This window comes from Pseudoliparis swirei, chromosome 16, assembly GCF_029220125.1.
Source record: "Pseudoliparis swirei isolate HS2019 ecotype Mariana Trench chromosome 16, NWPU_hadal_v1, whole genome shotgun sequence".
Lineage (NCBI taxonomy): Eukaryota > Metazoa > Chordata > Actinopteri > Perciformes > Liparidae > Pseudoliparis > Pseudoliparis swirei.
Window position 1 is genome coordinate 15339630 of NC_079403.1, and position 20498 is coordinate 15360127.

General features: G+C 44.0%; 2 protein-coding genes across 6 annotated transcripts; both read right to left on the reverse strand.

Annotated features, from left to right (window-relative positions):
• Window positions 1-2716: 2716 nt before the first annotated feature.
• On the reverse strand, window positions 2717-16961 carry dcaf11 (ddb1 and cul4 associated factor 11). 3 transcript variants are annotated; one of them, XM_056433813.1, is made up of 15 exons: window positions 16886-16961; window positions 14163-14416; window positions 10946-11073; window positions 8979-9097; window positions 8801-8865; window positions 8434-8534; window positions 8057-8203; window positions 7710-7764; window positions 7354-7422; window positions 7068-7125; window positions 5871-6056; window positions 5516-5669; window positions 5080-5232; window positions 4775-4881; window positions 2717-3925 (listed from the first exon to the last, which is right to left on the reverse strand). In XM_056433813.1, the coding sequence occupies exons 2-15, from the start codon at window positions 14399-14401 to the stop codon at window positions 3854-3856; spliced, it is 1653 nt and encodes a 550-aa protein (XP_056289788.1). In that variant the 5' UTR covers window positions 14402-14416; window positions 16886-16961; the 3' UTR covers window positions 2717-3853. The 3 variants fall into 3 exon arrangements, with proteins under 3 accessions (XP_056289788.1, XP_056289786.1, XP_056289787.1); XM_056433811.1 differs by lacking the exon at window positions 16886-16961 and adding an exon at window positions 14754-15845; XM_056433812.1 differs by lacking the exon at window positions 16886-16961 and adding an exon at window positions 14571-14745.
• On the reverse strand, window positions 16866-20387 carry thtpa (thiamine triphosphatase). 3 transcript variants are annotated; one of them, XM_056433817.1, is made up of 4 exons: window positions 20295-20387; window positions 19241-19310; window positions 18473-18967; window positions 16866-18350 (listed from the first exon to the last, which is right to left on the reverse strand). In XM_056433817.1, exons 2-4 carry the CDS (start codon window positions 19308-19310, stop codon window positions 18250-18252), a joined length of 666 nt encoding a protein of 221 aa, XP_056289792.1. In that variant the 5' UTR covers window positions 20295-20387; the 3' UTR covers window positions 16866-18249. The 3 variants fall into 3 exon arrangements, with proteins under 3 accessions (XP_056289792.1, XP_056289789.1, XP_056289791.1); XM_056433814.1 differs by having other exon boundaries at window positions 18473-18970; XM_056433816.1 differs by lacking the exon at window positions 20295-20387 and adding an exon at window positions 20159-20263 and having other exon boundaries at window positions 18473-18970.
• Between the last annotated feature and the right edge of the window lie 111 nt (window positions 20388-20498).

Below are 20498 nucleotides of genomic sequence, written 5' to 3' on the forward strand. Positions count from 1 at the left end.
ATCAGAAGCTGTTTTGACTCCAGAACGTGAGCCTGAGCTTTCAAGGTCACAACCGCATTACCAAAGCATCATCGACTGAGGGTTTCACACTACTGAAGCTGTTTGTGGATCCCCGTGGTGGTAAACCGTCCCTCACCCGGCAAACAGGCTGGGTTTGAGTCTGTACCTCACTTGATAGAGGCCTCTCACACCAGGGAGCCCAGAGCTCTTCCCAGATGCTGGGAGGAGAACTTGGGGAAGCGTGCAAGCAAACTTGAAGACCAAAGACGGACATTTCCTCCACAGGCAGCAGGCAACACGAGCAGTGGTGCCTGGACTATCCTGGGCGGGGGTCATAGGTCATAGGTTCATAACAGGTTCCTGTTGCATCCTCCAGCAGGGTCAGGAGATGCCGACAGCCCCGAGCCAGAGCAGCTCAACAACCCCCATCCGAGGGGGGATTGAGAGGAGAAGGCTGAAGGAACCCGTGAAGATGCCGGTCCAACCCCAAGTGGAACTCAAGAACTTCCTGCAGGAGAGCAGAAATCAGTGTTGCATGAAAGGTCACGGTAGCCATCGTCGGAACACAATGACGCAGTGAAGAAAAGAACTACAATGAAACCGTTCCAGTTGAGGGAAAAGACGAGAGAGGCCGACCCGTTCTTGTTCTGGAATGCACCCAAACTCGTTCTGCCAGAGGACTGAGTCGCACAAGACCAGTGCACGAATAAAAGCACCGGTTCACGTATGAAGCTGTACTAACTCACAACTGCAACGTCACTTTAAAATGTGCCAATAAACATACTATTGATTATAGCTCAGTGAACAGAGTGTCAGTAGGGAAGTCAGCTGGCGAGCATCAGCTGTGAAGCTACTGAGTGTAAGGTAAACAAATACATTATTAACCTCAGGATTATTAAAAGTAATTCTCTTCTTCCTAATAGTCATGATTGACAGTTTATAGTCTTCAAAAGTAGGCAATGACTTGATTTATGTTCTGTTCTATAGCATAGACCGTGTTCAGCCATGAGTTATATGATGTAATAGACTATACTTCATCATTACACACACATATTTGGTGTGAAAATGCGGTTAAAATGTAGAACTCTAAACACACAGAATTGGAGCATGCAGGTGCAGCTGCAAATAATGTGTCCACTTTAACCGAGTATAGCAACAATAGTTATAAATACACATCAATAATCCATTTAAACGTAGAAACACAAGCAGGCAGTTCCTGTGCAGGTCGTGGCTGCTGTTGGCGAAGAGGCTGCACTCTGACCCCCGGAGGCTCAGCGGAGGGCCCAACAGAACCAGAGTGGTTACAAACACCCGAGGAACGCCCCCAACAGGATCTCCTCTGCAGCCATCTAGTGTCTCTCCTCCAAGTTGATCCCTGGCGAGAAGCCATCTGAGGACGTTTCGGTCTGGGCACCCATGTTCATCTGCTTCATCGATGGCGGCCCTCTCTTCTTCTTTTGCTCCAATTAGAGCCGTGTGGCGGAGTCTGCCTCACTATCTTTTATCTCTTGAAGGCATTCCGGCTCTCCTCTGTGAGCCGTTACACTTTATCACTGTCAGGCATGAGGACACATGGTTTATAAAAATACAACCCCGCTCTCCCCTTTACTCCCAGAAGCCCTCCCCCAACACAGACCCAGACTCCGAGTGGTGGACACGGTCCTGGCTGCTCCTTTTATTCTCAAAACAATGATCCAATGCTTTGGGAATTTGATCCATAAAGCTGGTGCATGCGTACATTTCAAATTATAAACACAGATCTTTGTAGGACGGCTTGAAACAACTCCACAATCAGACTTACGGGCATGTTGCAATTACATTTGCATTTATGACATCATTTCTGGCGTAAGGAATCATTTCGACATAAAACGGCTCTTTTGGCTTCTTCTTTGGTTCCATTCTTAGCATCAGCTGCCGGAGCCAAAACTAATTTAAGTTATAAACGGTTGGCAGTCTGCATTTGGCGCCATGAACAGCTGCATTTCGCACAGCTCTTTCAGTCCTCTATATTTCCAGGCCCAGTCCTCAAAGCCAGAGCCTCTCATACTCTTCAACTCCCAGAGCCACACTTGAGTTCATGTAGTCGTTCTGAGGGATTGAAGCTCGATGAAAAACAGCCTGGAACGGTTTTCATTGGAACGGACGTCCAGTCCCAGAGACTCCATAGGCCTATTCATAGCATGGGAGAACTGCTGCAGTCCATGTGTGAAACATTATTGCTTTTCTTTAAGTGACGCAGTTAAACAGCATAAGGATATTCTAAAAAGGTGTTAAAAATAAAACATAATTGCATGTAAGGAGGATGAGCTTTGACATGATTCTTTCTACCATTTGGATTTTTTTTCTTCCCCTCTTCTTGATAAGACCTTTTCATTTCAGTGAAACCGCAGCTGAAATGATATATTACCCCCACGGTGTCGGTGCGTTAAGTATTTCATTAACAGGAACAGTAAGTGTAAATGAAACCGTACACGCCAAAAGAACCCGTCTATATTTAGCCCACTTAACTGCACTGCTGTCGTTACCACGACCTTGAAGCCTCTGCTTTGCTTCCCGGGGCGATTCATTGTCAGTTGTTCGTGACGCGCTACTGGCAAAACAAACAAGAATGTGATGTTTGTTCAGTGTGAGGGAATTACGTACGAGTTCAAATTAACACACATCTCCATTTAGTTCAGCAGCACATGCTCAGTGTTAAAGCCTCGGGGCCGTGGCGCCACATTGAAAGGTTTTTATTGTTCCTGTAAAACAACGGTGTGAGTGATACACGGGCTTTGATACGAACACCTGGACATGTAGACCATGTGGACGTTTTGATCCACGCACACATCCACCGGGTCTCGACCTCAACATGTCGACACACATTCAAATCTTTTCGCAGGCTTGTAGTGCTGGCCAACCATCTCCCTTTTCGTTTTCCTCTTCTTTCAGGGCTCGAGTTCACAGACCGGAGCGCTGACCCCAGGATCCATGAGAAGACCTCAGACTGAGACGGCAGACTTGAGGTGACTCGGAGACGTTAAAACACAACATAATTGTGAGATCGACGGTAAAACGGGAAACCTCGGGAAGCCGAGTGCGTCCGGGCGTCTTGGTACGCGATGAATGTCCAACACGGGAAGCGGGAACACAGGACGTGTCCCTTGAACCGCTGACCAAGGCGTGGACCAATGGTTAACTCCGGACAGCGACATGGTGCGTGACTCAGGAAACGGGTATATACACTGTACTGGATTGTTATGAAATAATCAGTCTCTAAATGTGGACCTTGAACGCAACGGCCCTTAAAAAACGGAGCGCGCTTAGGATGTTCACACCAGTGAAGGTCAAGAGTCCAAATCCGCACACCGACACCTATCGACACTCCCTGAATGCACATACCATTAAAATACTATACATTTATACAGAATTATCATCGTCAGTCCCTCGCTGCAATATCCAACATCGACTTTCATAGAACTAACTTATCATTCGATGTCCAGAGATCCTTAAGTAAGTGCAGTGCGGAGCGTTTCCAGCCCCCGCACCTTTCCGTGAAGTGTTTCAGGCCAAATTCAAAAGCTTTGGCCCGTCGCCGATTCTTTTCCCGTGAAACAGTGAGGCGGAAAAAAATGTAAAGAAAATCAGAAGTAGGCCGCCCCACTGCGCCCGAATCTGCTCTTGACAACGTTCGGCTATAATACCTTCCAAATGAACACGTCACAACCACGGTATTACTGTAATCAAACAGCATTGAATTAAAAAAATATTGAAGCCTCTCCCAGTCCTTCTGAGCGTTTAAGCGTCCTGTGTTCAGCAGCCTCAGGGACGATGTCACTTTTCCTTTGTCTGTCCCAAGGTCTCTCTCCCGTTGTCAGACTCGCTCTCTCTCCTCCTCCAGCGGATGGGTCTGTCGGTGCTCCCACATGCGCACCCCTCCATCCCACTGCGGAGGACAAGGAAGCCATGTTTCATTTTTCTTTGCCACATTTACTTAAAATAGTCACTTTCCATAATGTATTCTTAGTAAAAACCTTTCGACTGAAAAAGCGTTCTCATATTTCTTAAGCAGTGGATAAACTTTTCTAAATGTTAATTTACTAAGAATAGTCAGGGAGGTGTCACGAGAGCATCTCGGTCCATTCTGACAACTTCGATTGCAGTTTTGACAACAAATTATTCCTTCGATGACATTAGGAGACTTTAGAATTCCAACTTTATTGTTTGTTTGTTTTCCAGCTTTGTGTAATATTAATTAGAATCCATATACAATATGACCATGTGTTTCTGGAAGTGATCCATTTGATTCTCTGTTATTAACAGAAGAGATATGTGAATTTCGTGGTACTCGCTTTTTGGTTTAATTCCCATTTGAACTTTTTTTTTTACATTAACATGTAACCAGGGTTCATAAACATGTTGACCGATGGATTTCCAGGATTTTTCATGACCTTTCCAGGACTTTAAACCACATTTCCATGACCAAACATCTGGTGGAATCTCGGTGTATAAATGACACAAATGAATGAGACAATAGTTTGATTTAAAAAATTGATATAAATGTGTATTCTTTTAATCAAACCGCGTAAATCAGCATGTGAATAGAACACATTTCCATGACTTTTCCCAAACTTTTGGGATTGAATATTTCTCAATGACTTTTTCAGGCCTGATAATGATTTTAAAATGTGTATTTTCCAGGTTTTCCATGACCGCATGAACCCTGTGTAACATTTATGATCACAAGCATTTACACATGGACTCCAGTTGGACAGTTTGCGTGGACAGCACTCACAGAGCTGCTGACGATGTTGTCCTCGTATGGGTGCCAGCTGACGTCCCTCACACACGCGTCATGGCCCGACAGTCTGGAGACCACGGCGCCCGTCAGGACGTCATAAACTGGACGGACACACAAACAATGAAAAATTATTTAGCGACTTGTAGCCGTGTGCGGGTTACCGTGTCCCTTTAATTAGCTGCAGCCACATCAGGACTGCCTCGATTTTCCGCGTCGCACGCCCTGGGAACGACACCCTGGGTGGAAAATAACCAGACTAGACGTCGCAGACACGAGCGCCGCCGCGCCGTCAGACTCACTGATGATTTTGCCAGTGGAGCATCCGGAGTAGATGAACTTCTGTCCGGTGCTGAACTCTGGAGAGAAGCGGCTGCGGATGAGGGTGTGCAGAACGCCGTGGCCACGGTAGGTCATCACCGAGGTGTCGCCTGTCAGCTTGTGTCTCTTCAAGGCTGAAAGGGACGCGCAGAAAACCGCCGTCAGACGTCATCATATGCCTCACGCAGTTTAGTAAAGCGATTTATTAGAGTCGATTTAAATCCACAACGTCTATGAACTGGTGGAAACAAATGGGTGCGCTACTACCCGCCACCCGTCCTCTACTCCTTCCCTCCTCTTTGACTTGTAATGGTCATCAGCGTTTCTCTACGTGTGGTTTGAATGCTGTCATGTCTCCTTTCCTTCCCCACGTCCAACCACCCTCCTCCTCCTCCTCCTCCTCCTCCTCCTCCTCACCTCTCTGGGGAACCTGCTGCCAGCGGTAATCCCAGTTCTGCTGGGTGACGGCCAGGCGGGAAGCAGCCAAGCCTTCCTTGGGAGAGAACTTCCTGATGTCCCAGAGCTTGATGGACTGGTCCTTTGAGTTGCTGATCAGATAGCGTGCGTCACCCTGGAACAGGTGAGGGGGACCAAATTAAAGAAAATATTTTTTTTAAACCTCATGGTTAGACCAGTGCAGCAGACTAAAGACACACGGCACTAATATTAGCCTTCAATTAATCAACTTCCAACCAATCGCTACCCATGAGGCTTTCGGGGGAACTTTTCATTGACAGATTGCTAAAAAACCAGCAGCATCCCCCCCCCACACCTTGCTGTGGATGAAGGTGATGCCGTCTCGGTGGCCGGCCAGCTGTCCGACAGGCTGCGGTCTGTCCTCCCGCAGCGCCCGTCTGTCCCACACCTTGCACAGCGCGTCGTCGCTGCCAGAGAAGAGCAGCTGGGACGAGCTGTCGGCGAACGCCACCGCATTCACGTCGTCCTCGTGGGCATCAATCTGACGGGCGGAGACGCGAAAGAAAGAGCGTTGGCGTTTCGCGCGGAGTGTGTGAGCGCGCGGCAGCGAGCGCTTGCCGCTTCCTTTGTGAGAGACGGTGTGCCGTGGACTTGCTCGTGTGAACGGGCCTTTGTCTGCGTGAACGGCAAAGTCGTGACGGACACAAACGTCTCCGACTGATCCCGTATGTTTCCCTCTTGAATTAATTACAGACAAATATGTCTGTAATTAAATCCAAAAGGAAATATGAAAAATAGAAAGACTGAAGGAAAGTGAGACTCAACATTTTTGGGGCATTACGACAAACAAGTGGCCCGTCCCGGAACGGGTTCAGCTGGAAGATGCTCGGAGAAACCCTTTTTAAATAGAGCATTTGTTGGGGACTATTCTGCCCCACACATTTGGGGATCGAGTGGCAATCCGCAGCAAAGTGTACGTGGGATTGCATCACTAAAGTGTCTATTGTTATAAAAGTCTCCAAGTTTACCGGTGTGGCTCATTGGTGTGTTTTTAGACATATGGAAACGGCGCTCTATGGCATAGGAGAAAGAGATATATCAGACAATGACTGGCGATAGGATCAGATGATTGTCAGTTTCAGCCTTTTCATGAGATTTGCCACCACTAAGAGAAATATAGACCAACACCAGATTGGTACTTTCGGTGAAAATTACGCAAATTAAAATGGATTCAGAGATGAAGCCTGGATGTATTGACGCAGAGGTAATAAGAGGAATCCTTGAGACGCTGCACAGTGCCGAAGCAGATGGTCGAGGCCGGCTACTGACGCAGAGGGGGGTTGTGGGAGGAAGGGGGAGGTGGGTTTACACGGACAGGGTGGAGCTGGACTCTGCGGCGACATTACAGGGCGGTGGGAAACTTTACACGAGCCGGCACACTTTCAGGTCTGGATCACCTTGATCACAGGATGAGGCCCGAACAGGCCGAGGTGGCGGGCCCACGAGCAGAGAACACACACACACGCGGAAAACGCACTCAAGACACACTCACCTTCAACGTTCGTTTATTCTGCTCAAGATCAAAAACGTAAAGGCAGCCGTCATTCGCTCTGAAAGAGAGAGAGAGAGCGAGAGAGAGCGCGTGAAAATGCGGCTGAATGCGACAGATCTCGCTGGTGTGAGTGGCACTGAAATTAAATAAAGGTGTTTTTTGCTCTAAATAATTCAAGTATTCACATCCTAGGGGGAAATAGAGAAGGGCTGACTGAATTAACATTTCTGGTATTGACTTCAACTGTCAATCACTGCCTTGAAACATAAAAGCAAACTGCACTCACCCTCCCAGGATCTCATTGCCATCTGTGGACGCAGCCAGTGAGAACACACAGAACCTCCTCTCATCTGGACTACAAAGCACAACAGCACACACACACAGGTTGTCACTGCAGCAGTAGCACCATTATTGAATCACAACTACACCGTCTACTATAGGTCACCAAAAAGCCACACACACACACACACACACACACACACACACACACACACACACACACACACACACACACACACACACACACACACACACACACACACACACACACACACAGTAATGAGGACGAGGAGGGCCGGCGAGTAGGAAGTGATAGATTACCTGCCCCTTAACATTATAAGTTACTCTGAGGGCAACACTCACTTGAGGTCCAGGGCGGTGTGGTTTTCACTGTCTCCGTCTATACTGCACAAATGAACTGCGGGAAAGACGCACAGACAGAGAACATGTGATACAGCATGAAGGCGCTACGCATTATTATTTAGGACAATGACTCTAAAAGATCCATGGTCAGATGTTTATTAAAGAAAACTCACCGTGAATCTTTTACACTCTTTTATTCTACAATCAGAACCATATTTGAGGTGCAGAGCTCACCGGTGAAGTTACAGGGGCGAGAGTCAGATGTCTCTCGATGCCACTGCAGCCGCGGTAAACATATCGGAATAGCCAACTAGCATCGTTGTGTCTCGCCGGTCGGTGAGCCTTACTGTAGTCGGACCAGCTGGAGTAGAGCACGTTTTGTCCGTCGGGGGTGAAGCAGACGTCCAGAACACTCCAGCCCACGTCGCGAGCCTTCACCGTCTGCCGTAAGTGAAAGCGCCCCTTGGTGGTGTCGTACAAGCGGATGTTCTGGTCTGCAGCGAGCGTCAGGACAACAAAAAAGCATCGTAAAAAATACGACATAAGATTTGGTATTTTCTATTCATGCTTCAGTTCACCTCGAACAACTCTGACGTCTGACAAAATAGATAAAACGGCAATACTTGTGCGTTAATGAACCCCTTCTGTACTTAACAGTTATAAACAAACACGAGGAATCACTATCAGATCGGGTTGTCCGCATGTTGGATCTCAGGTTATTTACCTTGGCAGGCGGAGAGGAACATGCTGCCGTCCTCGCTGTACACCCCACAGAAAGCTTTCTGCTGGTACGTATCCTTGTGAGATACATAGTTCGGCAGAAAACTGCAGAAAAAACAAAGAATCAATATCATTTGACAGACTAAATGGCGAGTACTCTTGGAAGCACTGCGTCCAGTCTATTGTACATTTTCACACAAATCCTGCGATCAGTCACATGCAACATCAGGAGGCCGCACTTCATCCAGACTGTTGCTTGGGGTTTTATGTGACACTTTTCTTCACAAAATGGTTCTTATTCTTTTTCTGTGTCGCATTCTGGTCTTTTGTTCAATAGTTTTTGAAATGTGTATAATATAAACCACACGTACTGTGTGCGGATGCGACTGCACTCCCCATGGGAAAAGCTGGAGCCTCTACATCTGCCTTGCCTCCTCTAAAAATCAAAAAAGCAGAAACATCAAGCTGGTCAACATTTATTTGGAGTTAATCACAAAGGCGTGACACAGATGTGCTCTAAACGTGTCGTTGGCATCTCTGCGGCGTGACCTCTGTTAGCATGTGGGTGAAACTCTGGCGGCTCTTCGCGGTCAAGGAGCCGGTGGCCAGCATGATCTGAGTTCGGATCTCGCTTTGGTCCACCTCGTGTGTGTCGGGTTGGGTGTCCACTGGGAGGAAAACACAAAGCAAAACCAGTCTTGGTGTTATTTACCACTCCACATCAAACATCTGTCACATTGTACATGAACCTGAACGACCGTTTGACAAAATATGAACAGACGATACTGCGGAGGAGGAATTCGACCAAGAATTGAAGAAACATGGAACTCACGGCCGAGACAAAGAATAATTGAGCTTTAAAAATGTAAAAATATAATTTGATTTGTTTTAAATACTTACTTAAGATCTTCATTTTAAGCTACTTACTTACATTTCTCCAACACAGATAGTGAATACAGGAACAAAGCAATACTCAACCATGATTTGCATATTTAATTGAGGGACATTGACACATGACCAGGGTTTCAGATAAGGGGGGAGGGGGAGGGTCAAAGAGATTCTCTGACTAGGCAGATACTTGTTGAGCAGAAACCAACCTATTCAACATGATTTTAAGGGCAGAAATAAAAAAGCAGTTTGAGCTCATTTCGTTGAGTAATGTTTTATAAATACAGTCTAACATTTTAATCAAAAGCCTGAATCTCTGCAATATCTTCTTGAAATTCCAATCACGTTGACAAATTTGAGTTTCATCATGAGCTGAATAAATTGATTAAGGGTTTTGGGGAGCCAAACCATCCAGTATCTTATCAAACAAATTGGTTATAAGCCACAAAAACTCATTCAAAGCTTAATAAGTTGTATTGTTCAAATTATGTTGCAATAGTGCTTTTAAAGTAGTTTGAAGGGTAAAAAGCACGGCCCGACTCCTGTGGTCGCAGCGTGCAGTCTGCACTGGTCAGTAGTGTGTAGTAGGCAGTTTCTAATAAAGTTGTGGGCTGCGTCTGTTCTGAACCGTCTGTGGGGGGGATTACTGACAGCGGAACTGATGGAGAAATGAGCCGCCGTGTACTCAAACCCCACCGCTCGGATTTGGAAGCCTGTTTATTTGTAATGTTGCGGTACGGGGGCTCAGAGCGGCCAGAATGGAGCAAGAAAGAACCAGATTTGAACAATTTCTCACATACAAAGTAAAAAGGAAGTGAAAATGCACAATATATGAAATCTAATTATAACAGACTATAATGAGGCTGTTGCTCGATCCCTCTCCATGCATGCATCAACAACTTCATTATGTTATAATATTACAGAGCAGTCGGTCACAGAAAAGGAAAAGAGCAGCAGCCCGAGGGCTGACAGAGGATGTTAGATTTTGTCCAACATAAATTGGTGGATCAAAATTCACCAAAATGCAAGAAATTAATATGCGTCTCCTCCCTGTTACTATTTTCACCCATTAAGGGTGGGGGAGCCAAACCATCCAGTATCTTATTAAACAAACATTGGTTATAAGCCACAACAATGTATTCAAAGCTTAATAAGTTGTATTGTATATATGTATATGTATATATTGTATACTCTGCACTTTACTTTGTTTTCCCCCTGTATATTTAGTTTTAGTATTTAGTTTTGTGTTTTATATTTGTTTTCATTGATGCTCTGATGTGCACCGCCGCTGTGATTTTTGAAATTTCCCCACTGTGGGACGAATAAAGGAATATCATATCATATCATTGTTTAAATTATGTTGCAATAGTGCTTTCAAAGTAGTTTGAAGGCTAAAAAGCACATTGCATGAACAAGTAGAAAACCCTGTATGACTTGCATGGATTCACTCCGACACCAGAATACAAACAGCCAAAAGCACAAGGTCCAAACACACTGTTACTTAATACAGCAACGGGACTTATTTGTACCCTTCCAGTGGGCATGGCTGCTGAAACTGTATGTTTATACAATTAATCCTTCCACCTTCATGCCTGTGGACAGTGACGGTTGCATCAGGAGGAGGTCACCTGGTGGATTGTAGAGGTCCCCCAGCCGACCATCCCAGGCTCCGTCGCTGTCCTCATCAGAGTCAGAGTACGACTGGACCAGCTGCAGCCCCGTGGCTCCGCTCCCGTGGACCAGACGGACCTGGCCCCTGCACACACAGAGACCACATGACTTCAACAGCCCGTGAATAAGACATGGTGATATGAGATCAGATAAGTCTAACCCTCTCCGGCCAAGAACGGGAAACCTTGATTTACTAAAACTTTAAAGCCCCATTATGTCGTTTTTCCCTTTTAGCGCCCCCTTCAGTTTTTGAGGTATTTAACGTTTACTTCAGTGTCGTAAATACCCAGTTACGATAGACGCAGCCTCGCAGACACTTGTATTGAGTTGGGATCATGTGTTGTCCTGTATTATAATTACAATTATTACCTTCGCATTGAAAATGCCGGAAGGTTATGTTTTGATCGCCGTGTATTTATTTATTTATTACCTTCGCATTGAAAATGCCGGAAGGTTATGTTTTGATCGCCGTGTATTTATTTATTTATTTGTATGCGTGTTATTCGCAAAACTCAAAAAGTATTGAACCGAATCGCATGAAATTTGGTGGGATGATTGTTTATTATCCGGGGACCAGTTGATTAGATTTTGGGATCGATCGGGTCAAGGTCAAAGGTCATGAACAGGTCAAAATCTTTCGCAAGAACTCAAAAGTATTGAACCGAATCGCATGAAATTTGGTGGGATGATTGTTTATTATCCGGGACCAGTTGATTAGATTTTGAGATCGATCGGGTCAAAGGTCATGAGCAGGTCAAAGGTCATGAACAGGTCAAATCTTCTTGAATCACATGGAATTTGGTGGGATGATTGTTTATTATCCGGTACCATTTGATTAGATTTTGGGATCAATCGGGTCAAAGGTCAAGGTCAAGGTCATGGAAAGGTCAACATGATTGTTTATACCATAGACCAGTTGATCAATTTATTGATCCAATTGGCATGGAACTAATGCCAAAATGTTCATAATTCAATGCCCAATTTGGTGGGATGATTGGTTATTATCGTTCCAGTTGATTTATTTTGTATCAATCGTGTCAAAACTCAAAAAGTATTGAACCGAATCGCATGAAATTTGGTGGGATGATTGTTTATTATCCGGGGACCAGTTGATTAGATTTTGGGATCGATCGGGTCAAAGGTCATGAACAGGTCAAAATCTTTCGCAGAACTCAAAAAGTATTGAACCGAATCGCATGAAATTTGGTGGGATGATTGTTTATTATCCGGGGACCAGTTGATTAGATTTTGAGATTGATCGGGTCAAGGTCAAAGGTCATGAACAGGTCAAATCTTCTTGAACGAATCACATGGAATTTGGTGGGATGATTGGTTATTATCCGGGACCATTTGATTAGATTTTGGGATCAATCGGGTCAAAGGTTAAGGTCATGGAACAGGTCAACATCTTTTATACCATAGAACTCAAAATTTATATCCAATTGGCATGGAATTTGGTGGGATGATTGTTTATTCAATGCCCAATCTTGTGATATGCGAAGTATCCGTGCCAGTTGATTAGATTTTGGGATCGATCGGGTCAAGGTCATGAACAGGTCAAAATCTCAGAACTCAAAAGTATTGAACCGAATCGCATGAAATTTGGTGGGATGATTGTTTATTATCCGGGGACCAGTTGATTAGATTTTGGGATCGATCGGGTCAAAGGTCATGAACAGGTCAAAATCTTTCGCAGAAATCAAAAATTATTGAACCGAATCGCATGAAATTTTGTGGGATGATTGTTTATTATCCGGGGACCATTTGATTAGATTTTGGGATCGATCGGGTCAAAGGTCAAGGTCATGGAAAGGTCAAACTCTTTTTTTACCATAGCACGATAAATTTTTGTCCAATTGGCATGCAACTAATGCCAAAATGTTCATAATTCAATGCCCAATCTTGTGATATGCGAAGGTATGCGCTCTACCGAGTGCCCATTCTAGTTATTATTGTTATTATTTGTACGTGTCACGGGTTATAAAAGGTGACGAGGGGGAGGTGACGCGAGGTTTTTTTTGTTTGGAGCGCGCTGACAGACATGCTGATGGAAATGTCACTCTTGCCTGTCTTCAAAACTTGAGAGCCCTGCTAATACGAAGACTGTGCAGGAACACTGAACTGGGCCCAGCACCTCCCGGACTAGGGTGAAGTAGCGCGGGGATTGAACGCGGCACCTCGCCACGTTTCTGCCTGGTCGGTCAGCTGTTTACCGGCTTTGGGGGTGGCGTGCAGTCATTTTCTTTTGTTTTGGGGGACTGCAAAGACTTTGGGGACTGTCGGGATCCGGGGATTATACTTCGTTTTGAGTGGGTTTGATTGTTTGTAGTGTATGTGTTCATTTTGGGGGCTTGCAGATGCATTGAATTTGATTTAATATAATAACATTTGGGTTTCCGCATATCGACTGTGTTTTTCTTTTACGACCATTTGAGCAGAGAGAGTTAACACCAGAATTGCAGATCCGCCCATTCCCTTTTTTTTTGCGTATTGTACCTTTTCCCCTTGATTGAGTTGCTAAGGGCGAATGAAACAACATAACCAAAAGAATGACAACATTTAGTTTAGATGAAATACCGATCGCGTTTTCAGCCTTTATACGTTGTTTTCTAAATGTTTGAATGTGGAGTACGTGTGATCGAATACAATATTGTTGACAACACCAAAAAGCTACATAAAAAAAGCTACCCTTACACTGTAGCTGCGAGCGTGGAGTGGCACTATATGACATTGCGTAATCACTGCCAGAAAGCAGGTCGAAGTACATCCGCCCCGGAGCGGGCGGCTCCAGAATCCTACATAGTGGAGTTATTTCCCCACAGACCCCCGATGGCAATAGCGGAGGCGCAAATCGCCATATTTAAAAGTCATTGTAGCGGCACAATTTTTTTCAAGCTGTTATTTTAAGGTACAATTGTTACATAATGTTACTTTAATGAGGTAGTTAACAGAGGAATCTTCAAACACTTTAACAGCATTAAAATCAAACGGAATAGGGATAAGAAATCACCAACCACTTCTTACTTTACTATACAATGTTCATCTTTGATGTTCGATACGGTTTGATTGTGCATTATCCACCACAAACTGGGCCCAGAAATGTGAAATACAAAAATTCTTTGCTGTGTTATGATCAACGTCAGCATCTTAAAAGACAAACGCATCCCAATTCACCTCCTCAGTAGGTAAGCCAGCACTTCAGCTAAGTCAACGTCCTCCTCCGATGCCGGCTGTATGTCCACCTGTTGCCTGTCAGCCGTCCTGCGGCCCCGGCTGCTGCTGCTACTGCTACTGCTGCTGCTACTGCTGCTACTGCTGCTCTGGTTCGGTTCAGATGCTTCAGGCTGCTCAGCTGGGTTGCCACTGGAAGAACCCCTTCCACCAGACATCCCAGAACTGGACTGAGAGCCCATAGGCCGAAGAGGCCCCTGCAGGGAGAACATTTAGAGACCAAAAGACAGTTTTAGATGGACTGTTTTTTTCCTTGGAGGGGGGCACAAGAGTGCAGGAGTGTTGACATGTGTGATCAAGACAAGACAGGAAATGAGAAAACACAAGTTGGCTAATAAAAGCTGCATTCACGTTAGCTAGATAGACGTCAATTCAAGGCGAGTGGCTCGTTACTTCCGCTTCTTCCAAAGGTCGAACTACTTCATCTGCAAGTAGCTCGACCGGAACATTTGTACTGATGGCAGCTCGTCATCGGTAAGAGGGTAGTTTGTGTTGAACTAGCTACGAATGCTAACGACCCCACGGTGGCGTTACCGTTTGACTGTCAAACGGTCTTCCTGACTGCTCGTCCAGCTTCTTTGTGTCGTCTCGGTTCGAGCGTAACAATGTGGCCGCCGACGCGCAACGCTTGCAAAGCACGGCGGCTGAAGTGTGACAGCCCAGTGAGGTCCGGCCGGTGGGCTAGCAGGGCCAGTCGTGAAGCGCCATGTTGTTTACAAAAGTGTGAAAAAACCCTGCGCGTGCCCCTGCCCTTTCCTAGTCACGTGATCCGTCGCGCTGTTTGACTGGGACCAATGGCCGTTCAAAACATAGCCGTGCGTGTGTGTGCGTGTGCGTGTGTGTGGGGGGCTGTTATAGATGTGTATCTATGTCAGTTTAACTGGTTTATGCCGTGTTTATTTTCTGCCTCTGCTCTGCTTTATGATTTGTTTTGTTACATTAGTTTTAGTTTATTTTAACGCCCTGCAAAAGCAACAGAAGTCCCTATTGTGTCATTTCTTCTTTTTTAGTCTTACCTCTAGCATTTGTTCATTTGACTGATTTTGAGATAATAAAAATAAACTGGTTCCAGCTACAAAAAAGAGGAGGCAGAGGCATACACAGTAAAGAAACAAGGCAGAAACCAGTTAAACAGACATAAGATATAAATCTAGGACGTACAGCCATAAGATAAGATGTCAAACTAAATGCACAGCCTTTTGAAATATACCTCATATGAATGTATGTTTGCGAAACCAAATGATCTGCCTTGATTAAAGGAGACATTTGTGCTTGATGTGCCATTAATTTGGCTATATTAGGACATCAAAATGTGTTGTCAAGGGTTGCATTTGGTGGTACAGTTGTTGTCTGAGGCATCTGGTCCCAGGAATCCATAATCCCATAATCCATCTGGCTGCTGGCTAGTTTTGGTGCGTAGCTCAGCGATAATAAAAAAGAAGAACAAAAAGCCACGTGTGAAAAGTGTGCTTGAAATGTGAAATTTGTGTTGCATTTCTTCTCTGCGTGAGTGTAATAATGTGAGCTCTAATCCAGTGAAGGGGCTTTTGGTTGTATGTATGCTGTGAGTGTTGCTCTCCACGTATCCATCATCTGATTCACCCCAGAGAGGGAGATTTGGAAAAAGACAAGTTGCACTGTCACACATTCATCATCTTCAATTTCAGGCTGTGAGCGGTCGGAGTATCATACGGACTAACACTCTGGCTGGTGCGTTTAGGTGCATTACCACCATCCACGATGTGGGAACACCCCCACCCCGCAAAAACTGAACTCTTAATTCTCTTGACCTATTTGAATAGTCTCCCTAATCCAAAGTCAAATACAGTTTAAGACTTTAATTACGTAACTTGCCATTTATTTATTTTTCAATGTACATATTCGACATGGGCCCTGTTTCTCATTTGTCTTGTTGTTTACTGAAGTTGAAGTTAAATGTGTGGTTAAAATATTCTCTTGGTAACGTATATCCATTCATTCTTTATTTATTACACGTGGTTACTGTGCATTTTCTGTACATTCCATGCAAAACTTAAACTATAATTTTGTTATTTGTTTGTGTCTTCTATGACACGGCAGCTGTGCTATGTTCAAAAAGAGAAGATGTAGCCCGATAGTGGAACTCAGTGTCAAAGGACGAGGCGTGCAGGGACCCAGCGCAGACTGACATACAGAAGAAACTTGGGTTGTGTCTCTCAAATGACTGATGATTGCTTTCTGTTGGTAATTGTTTATTGTGTGTGTGTGTGTGTGTGTGTGTGTTTGTGTGCATCTCAGGTGTCCAGACAAAGCTGCCTACAACAGGTGCTGTTGTCAGTACAGTAGAAATGAGACCAGCAGAGCGATCAGTCTGAGGGCCTATTTCAAGATCCCAAAAACCTCCTCCGACCGCTCACAGCCTGGAATTGAAGATGATGAATGTGTGACAGTGCAACTTGTCTTTTTCCAAGTCTCCCTCTCTGAGGTGAATCAGATGATGTAGTTGTTACAGTATATACTGCAGAAATGGACGAGTGATAGATCAAAGTAGCTGTAAACTGAATCCTGCAGTGTCTGCGTCCTAAATACGTGGGATACTTTGCAAGAGCGTGCTGCAAATGTAAAGGTTACAGGTACTGGAACCCAAAAGCACCACAAACACAGGGATGCAGGAGGAGGCGGTTTACTTAATGTTTCAGGCAGGGTCAAAACCGGGTGGTCCGTCAAACAGGGCAACAAATCCAAAAGGGGCAGGCAAAAATCTCAAGTCGGGTTAACAGGCAAACAGGGTCGTAACGGGCAGATCAGAACTAGTACTAGGAATTCGCTGGAAAGTTTGGCGGTGACACATAAGACAATCTGGCAGAGGACAAGTGGAAGTGAGGGAGCTAAATAGTGAGGGACTAATGAGGGGATGGGCTGCAGGTGAGAAGGGCGTGAGGACCAGGTGAAGGGAATGAGGGACTAATGAGGGGATGGGCTGCAGGTGAGAAGGGCGTGAGGGACTAATGAGGGGATGGGCTGCAGGTGAGAAGGGCGTGAGGACCAGGTGAAGGGAATGAGGGACTAATGAGGGGATGGGCTGCAGGTGAGAAGGGCGTGAGGACCAGGTGAAGGGAATGAGGGACAATCAGGTGAAGATGACAGGATCTGGAATGACAGGAGAGATAATTAAACATGTAAGCAGGATGAATTACACTAGGAAGGTGGGGAATTTGTGACAGCAAAAGGGAAAACGGTTATTTAAGTGCTTCCATTCATATATTTCTGCAGCACACTAGTGGCAACAGAACTTTTAACTGTTCTCAAATTAATTAAATAAATTCACCTACGTCATTCTATTGTTTTAACTAGTTTCTTTGTCGTGATAACAAAATGAGGTGTAATATGCAGTCATGCAGACACGTTGAATGGTTTCACTATCACCCATCCTACATACAAAATACACACAAGCAAACATTTGTTGCATAATAGTTGGTTTCTGAATTTTTAGTGTAATAAAATATGCAATGCAAATATTAGTCTTTTCTTCGCTGCAAAAGATTCAGCGCAAAACATTATTTTATTATTTATACATTCGTGCAGAATTTGCTGACCTTCAGTTAATTTCAAACCACACGAGAAGTAATTTAATGTAAACCGATGATAACATTTGAGCCCTATAGCTGATTTTGTCGTGCAACATTTCGAAACATCAGCATAAATATGTCTAATAAATATATGTAACTTCTTGGCTTTTAAATAAAACACAGTACATCATTAATAGGGAATCGACAGCACGGCACCTTATTTATTTCCAGTGTTCACACTTTCTCTCACTTTATAGCCATGGTAAATTTCAAGGGCCTATTGCTGTTTTTCTAAGGCTTCAAATTCAGGAAGTGTCTTGAGAGATTCAGGTCTGGACAGTGATTGAATTGAGAGAATATTTAAATACTGGATGAATGGAATTAGTCTTAACAAATACATGTATAGTAGGAGTGTTTGAGATACAAATGAAAAAAAATGTTGCCGTAAGTTTCACAGATTTAAAATGTGAAACTTAGAACACTTAGAAAACATGTTTGCTCAGGAGCTTTGCGTAGTGCTCTGGGTGATTTCTTTGAAGGTAAACATTCATTTTTCCTTCAACTTGCTGATCTCCAGTCAGACCTAAAAAGAAGAAGAAGAAGATTTATAGAACGACAAATTTATATCTTACTTGATGAACATAATACATGATACTGATAATTGAATACATAAAGGTGTGGGTAGTTTGACAGCTTTGAGCTCACCCAGTTTTCCAGCCGTTCTTTCGATCTTCTCCAAAGCAGACTGCACATCTTCTCCCTCTGGAACGAGGACCTCTATCTCTCCCACTTGGTAGCCAAAGTCAGCTTGGTCCAGATCTATCTGCACCCCCTTCTCCTCTAAAGTGAAGGACTGCCGCACTGTTGTAAAATCAGCAAAGCACACCAGATTTATTTCGCCCAGCCAAGACTCTTCCTCCTGTGGGGGGCTGGCCTCTGTCTCTCTATCCTCGCAAATGTCTTTTATGACCTCTTTCACTCTCTGTTGAATTTCAGGCAGATCGGTTATCTCCCTGTAGCGAGAACACAGTGCTGCCGCTTTAGACTGTTCTCCAGATGACTTTTCTGTCCCGTTGGCTGTTGTTGGGCACTTCAACTCCCAGCATCCTTCACGTTTACGCAGCCACATGTCTCTCAGGGTCAGGTCGAACTTGGGGTTGTCAAAGTACTGGTCACGAAATTGCCGCTGACCAACACACACTGCTGCGAAAAAAGAAGTGGAAGGAGAGAGAAAGCTGATTTAAAAAAGGGATGACTAAATATTAAGACGCTAACGAGACTGATACAGATAATTAAACTTCACTATTAACCAGAGACAGATTGTCAGTGTAAACAGTGACAGTGAAAACCACAGCAATTAGTGCCATTAAATGAGGTCCATTTGGAAGCGGGCGTGGATCACAGCATCAGTTAAATGCAACTGTTCTAAATGTACTTATGAATAAATGTGTGGTAGACAAATTGAGCACATACCCCCGATCTCCTCAAGTGTTTTTAGAGTGTCAGCATTGGACACAAATTTTCTTTCCACCTCCACACTCATCTGAAATGACACAATAAGATCAACACCAATGATACTGTATGCTCACAAAAGTAAATCACTTCTTCTAACTTTGTCAGTTAAAAATGTGAAATTCTTTGATTTTTTGAAAGTATTATACACTAACCAATGGTGGAAAAAAGTACATATATTCAGGTATTGTGTAGTAAATTCAGTAATAGTACAGTTGAGAGGTATGTATTTATTTTATGTAATCTCTTTCAGATTAAGATATAACTATAATATATTAGATATTTATATAAATTATTTGAAATGACTTTCACTTCAATTTACTGCATTAAAATGCATCTTACAGAGTAATGCACAAGTCTTACATTATTTGACTTTTTAAATGTATTATACACGAACCAATGGTGGAAAAGGGTACATATATTCAGGTATTGTGTCGAAGCTCACTAGTAGTACAGTTTAGAGGTATGTTCTTTAATTTTGTATGTAATATCTTTCAGATTAAGATATAACGATAAGATATTAGATATTTATATAAATTATTTGAAATTACTTTCAGTTCAATTTACTGCATTAAAATGCATCTTACAGAGTAATGCACAATTAGTAATGATCTAATATAACAATGTATGTGTGTGTATACCTATATGCATGACTTTTAAAAGTAATGAAGTATAATTACACTGTGTTTTTACTTAGGTAAAATATCTGCTACTTACTCTCGCCACTGCAGTGGACCATTATTTATTCAGGGTGCTCAATGTCTTAGCTTGGTTGATTTTAAGTTTTGCAAATTCATTTACGAATATTTTATTGTGAAGCCCCACTGTACACTGACAGTAAATGCTTACAAATTAACTGATATTACCAACGATACATACACGAGTAGCTCCTGTAGCAGCACCTGTGTCATTGTGAATCAGTCACAAATCATTTAGCCCGAGCTGCTGCGGCAGACTCACGCATGTCAAACGTTTTAAATAGCACCGGTCACGGAGCGGCTGCCCCCTCACACACCTTTCTAAAGTCGAGTCCTTTAATCCCAATAGTTCGGCATCAAAAAGTGAGCTACACATCAATCCGAATAACCCCTACACGTCAGCGAAATGTATTTGTGCACAGGCGCAATTAGAGACACCTCTCGCGGTATTCAGGAGCATCACTTCCTGTCCCAGTAACGCAGGGCAAACGGATGGTGCAGTTTTAATCCTCTCTGCTTCA

Excerpts from the sequence above, each read along its gene's own strand:
- dcaf11 (XM_056433813.1), bottom strand. The coding sequence starts at position 14,401 with ATGGGCTCTCAGTCCAGTTCTGGGATGTCTGGTGGAAGGGGTTCTTCC. Across the intron at positions 11,074-14,162 it reads CTGGCTTACCTACTGAGGAG|GGGCCAGGTCCGTCTGGTCC; the intron begins GTGAATTGGGAT and ends CTGTGTGTGCAG. Across the intron at positions 3,926-4,774 it reads ACAACATCGTCAGCAGCTCT|TGGGATGGAGGGGTGCGCAT; the intron begins GTGAGTGCTGTC and ends TGTCCTCCGCAG.
- thtpa (XM_056433814.1), bottom strand. The coding sequence starts at position 19,310 with ATGAGTGTGGAGGTGGAAAGAAAATTTGTGTCCAATGCTGACACTCTA. Across the intron at positions 18,971-19,240 it reads AACACTTGAGGAGATCGGGG|CAGTGTGTGTTGGTCAGCGG; the intron begins GTATGTGCTCAA and ends CTTTTTTCGCAG. Across the intron at positions 18,351-18,472 it reads AAGAACGGCTGGAAAACTGG|GTCTGACTGGAGATCAGCAA; the intron begins GTGAGCTCAAAG and ends TCTTCTTTTTAG.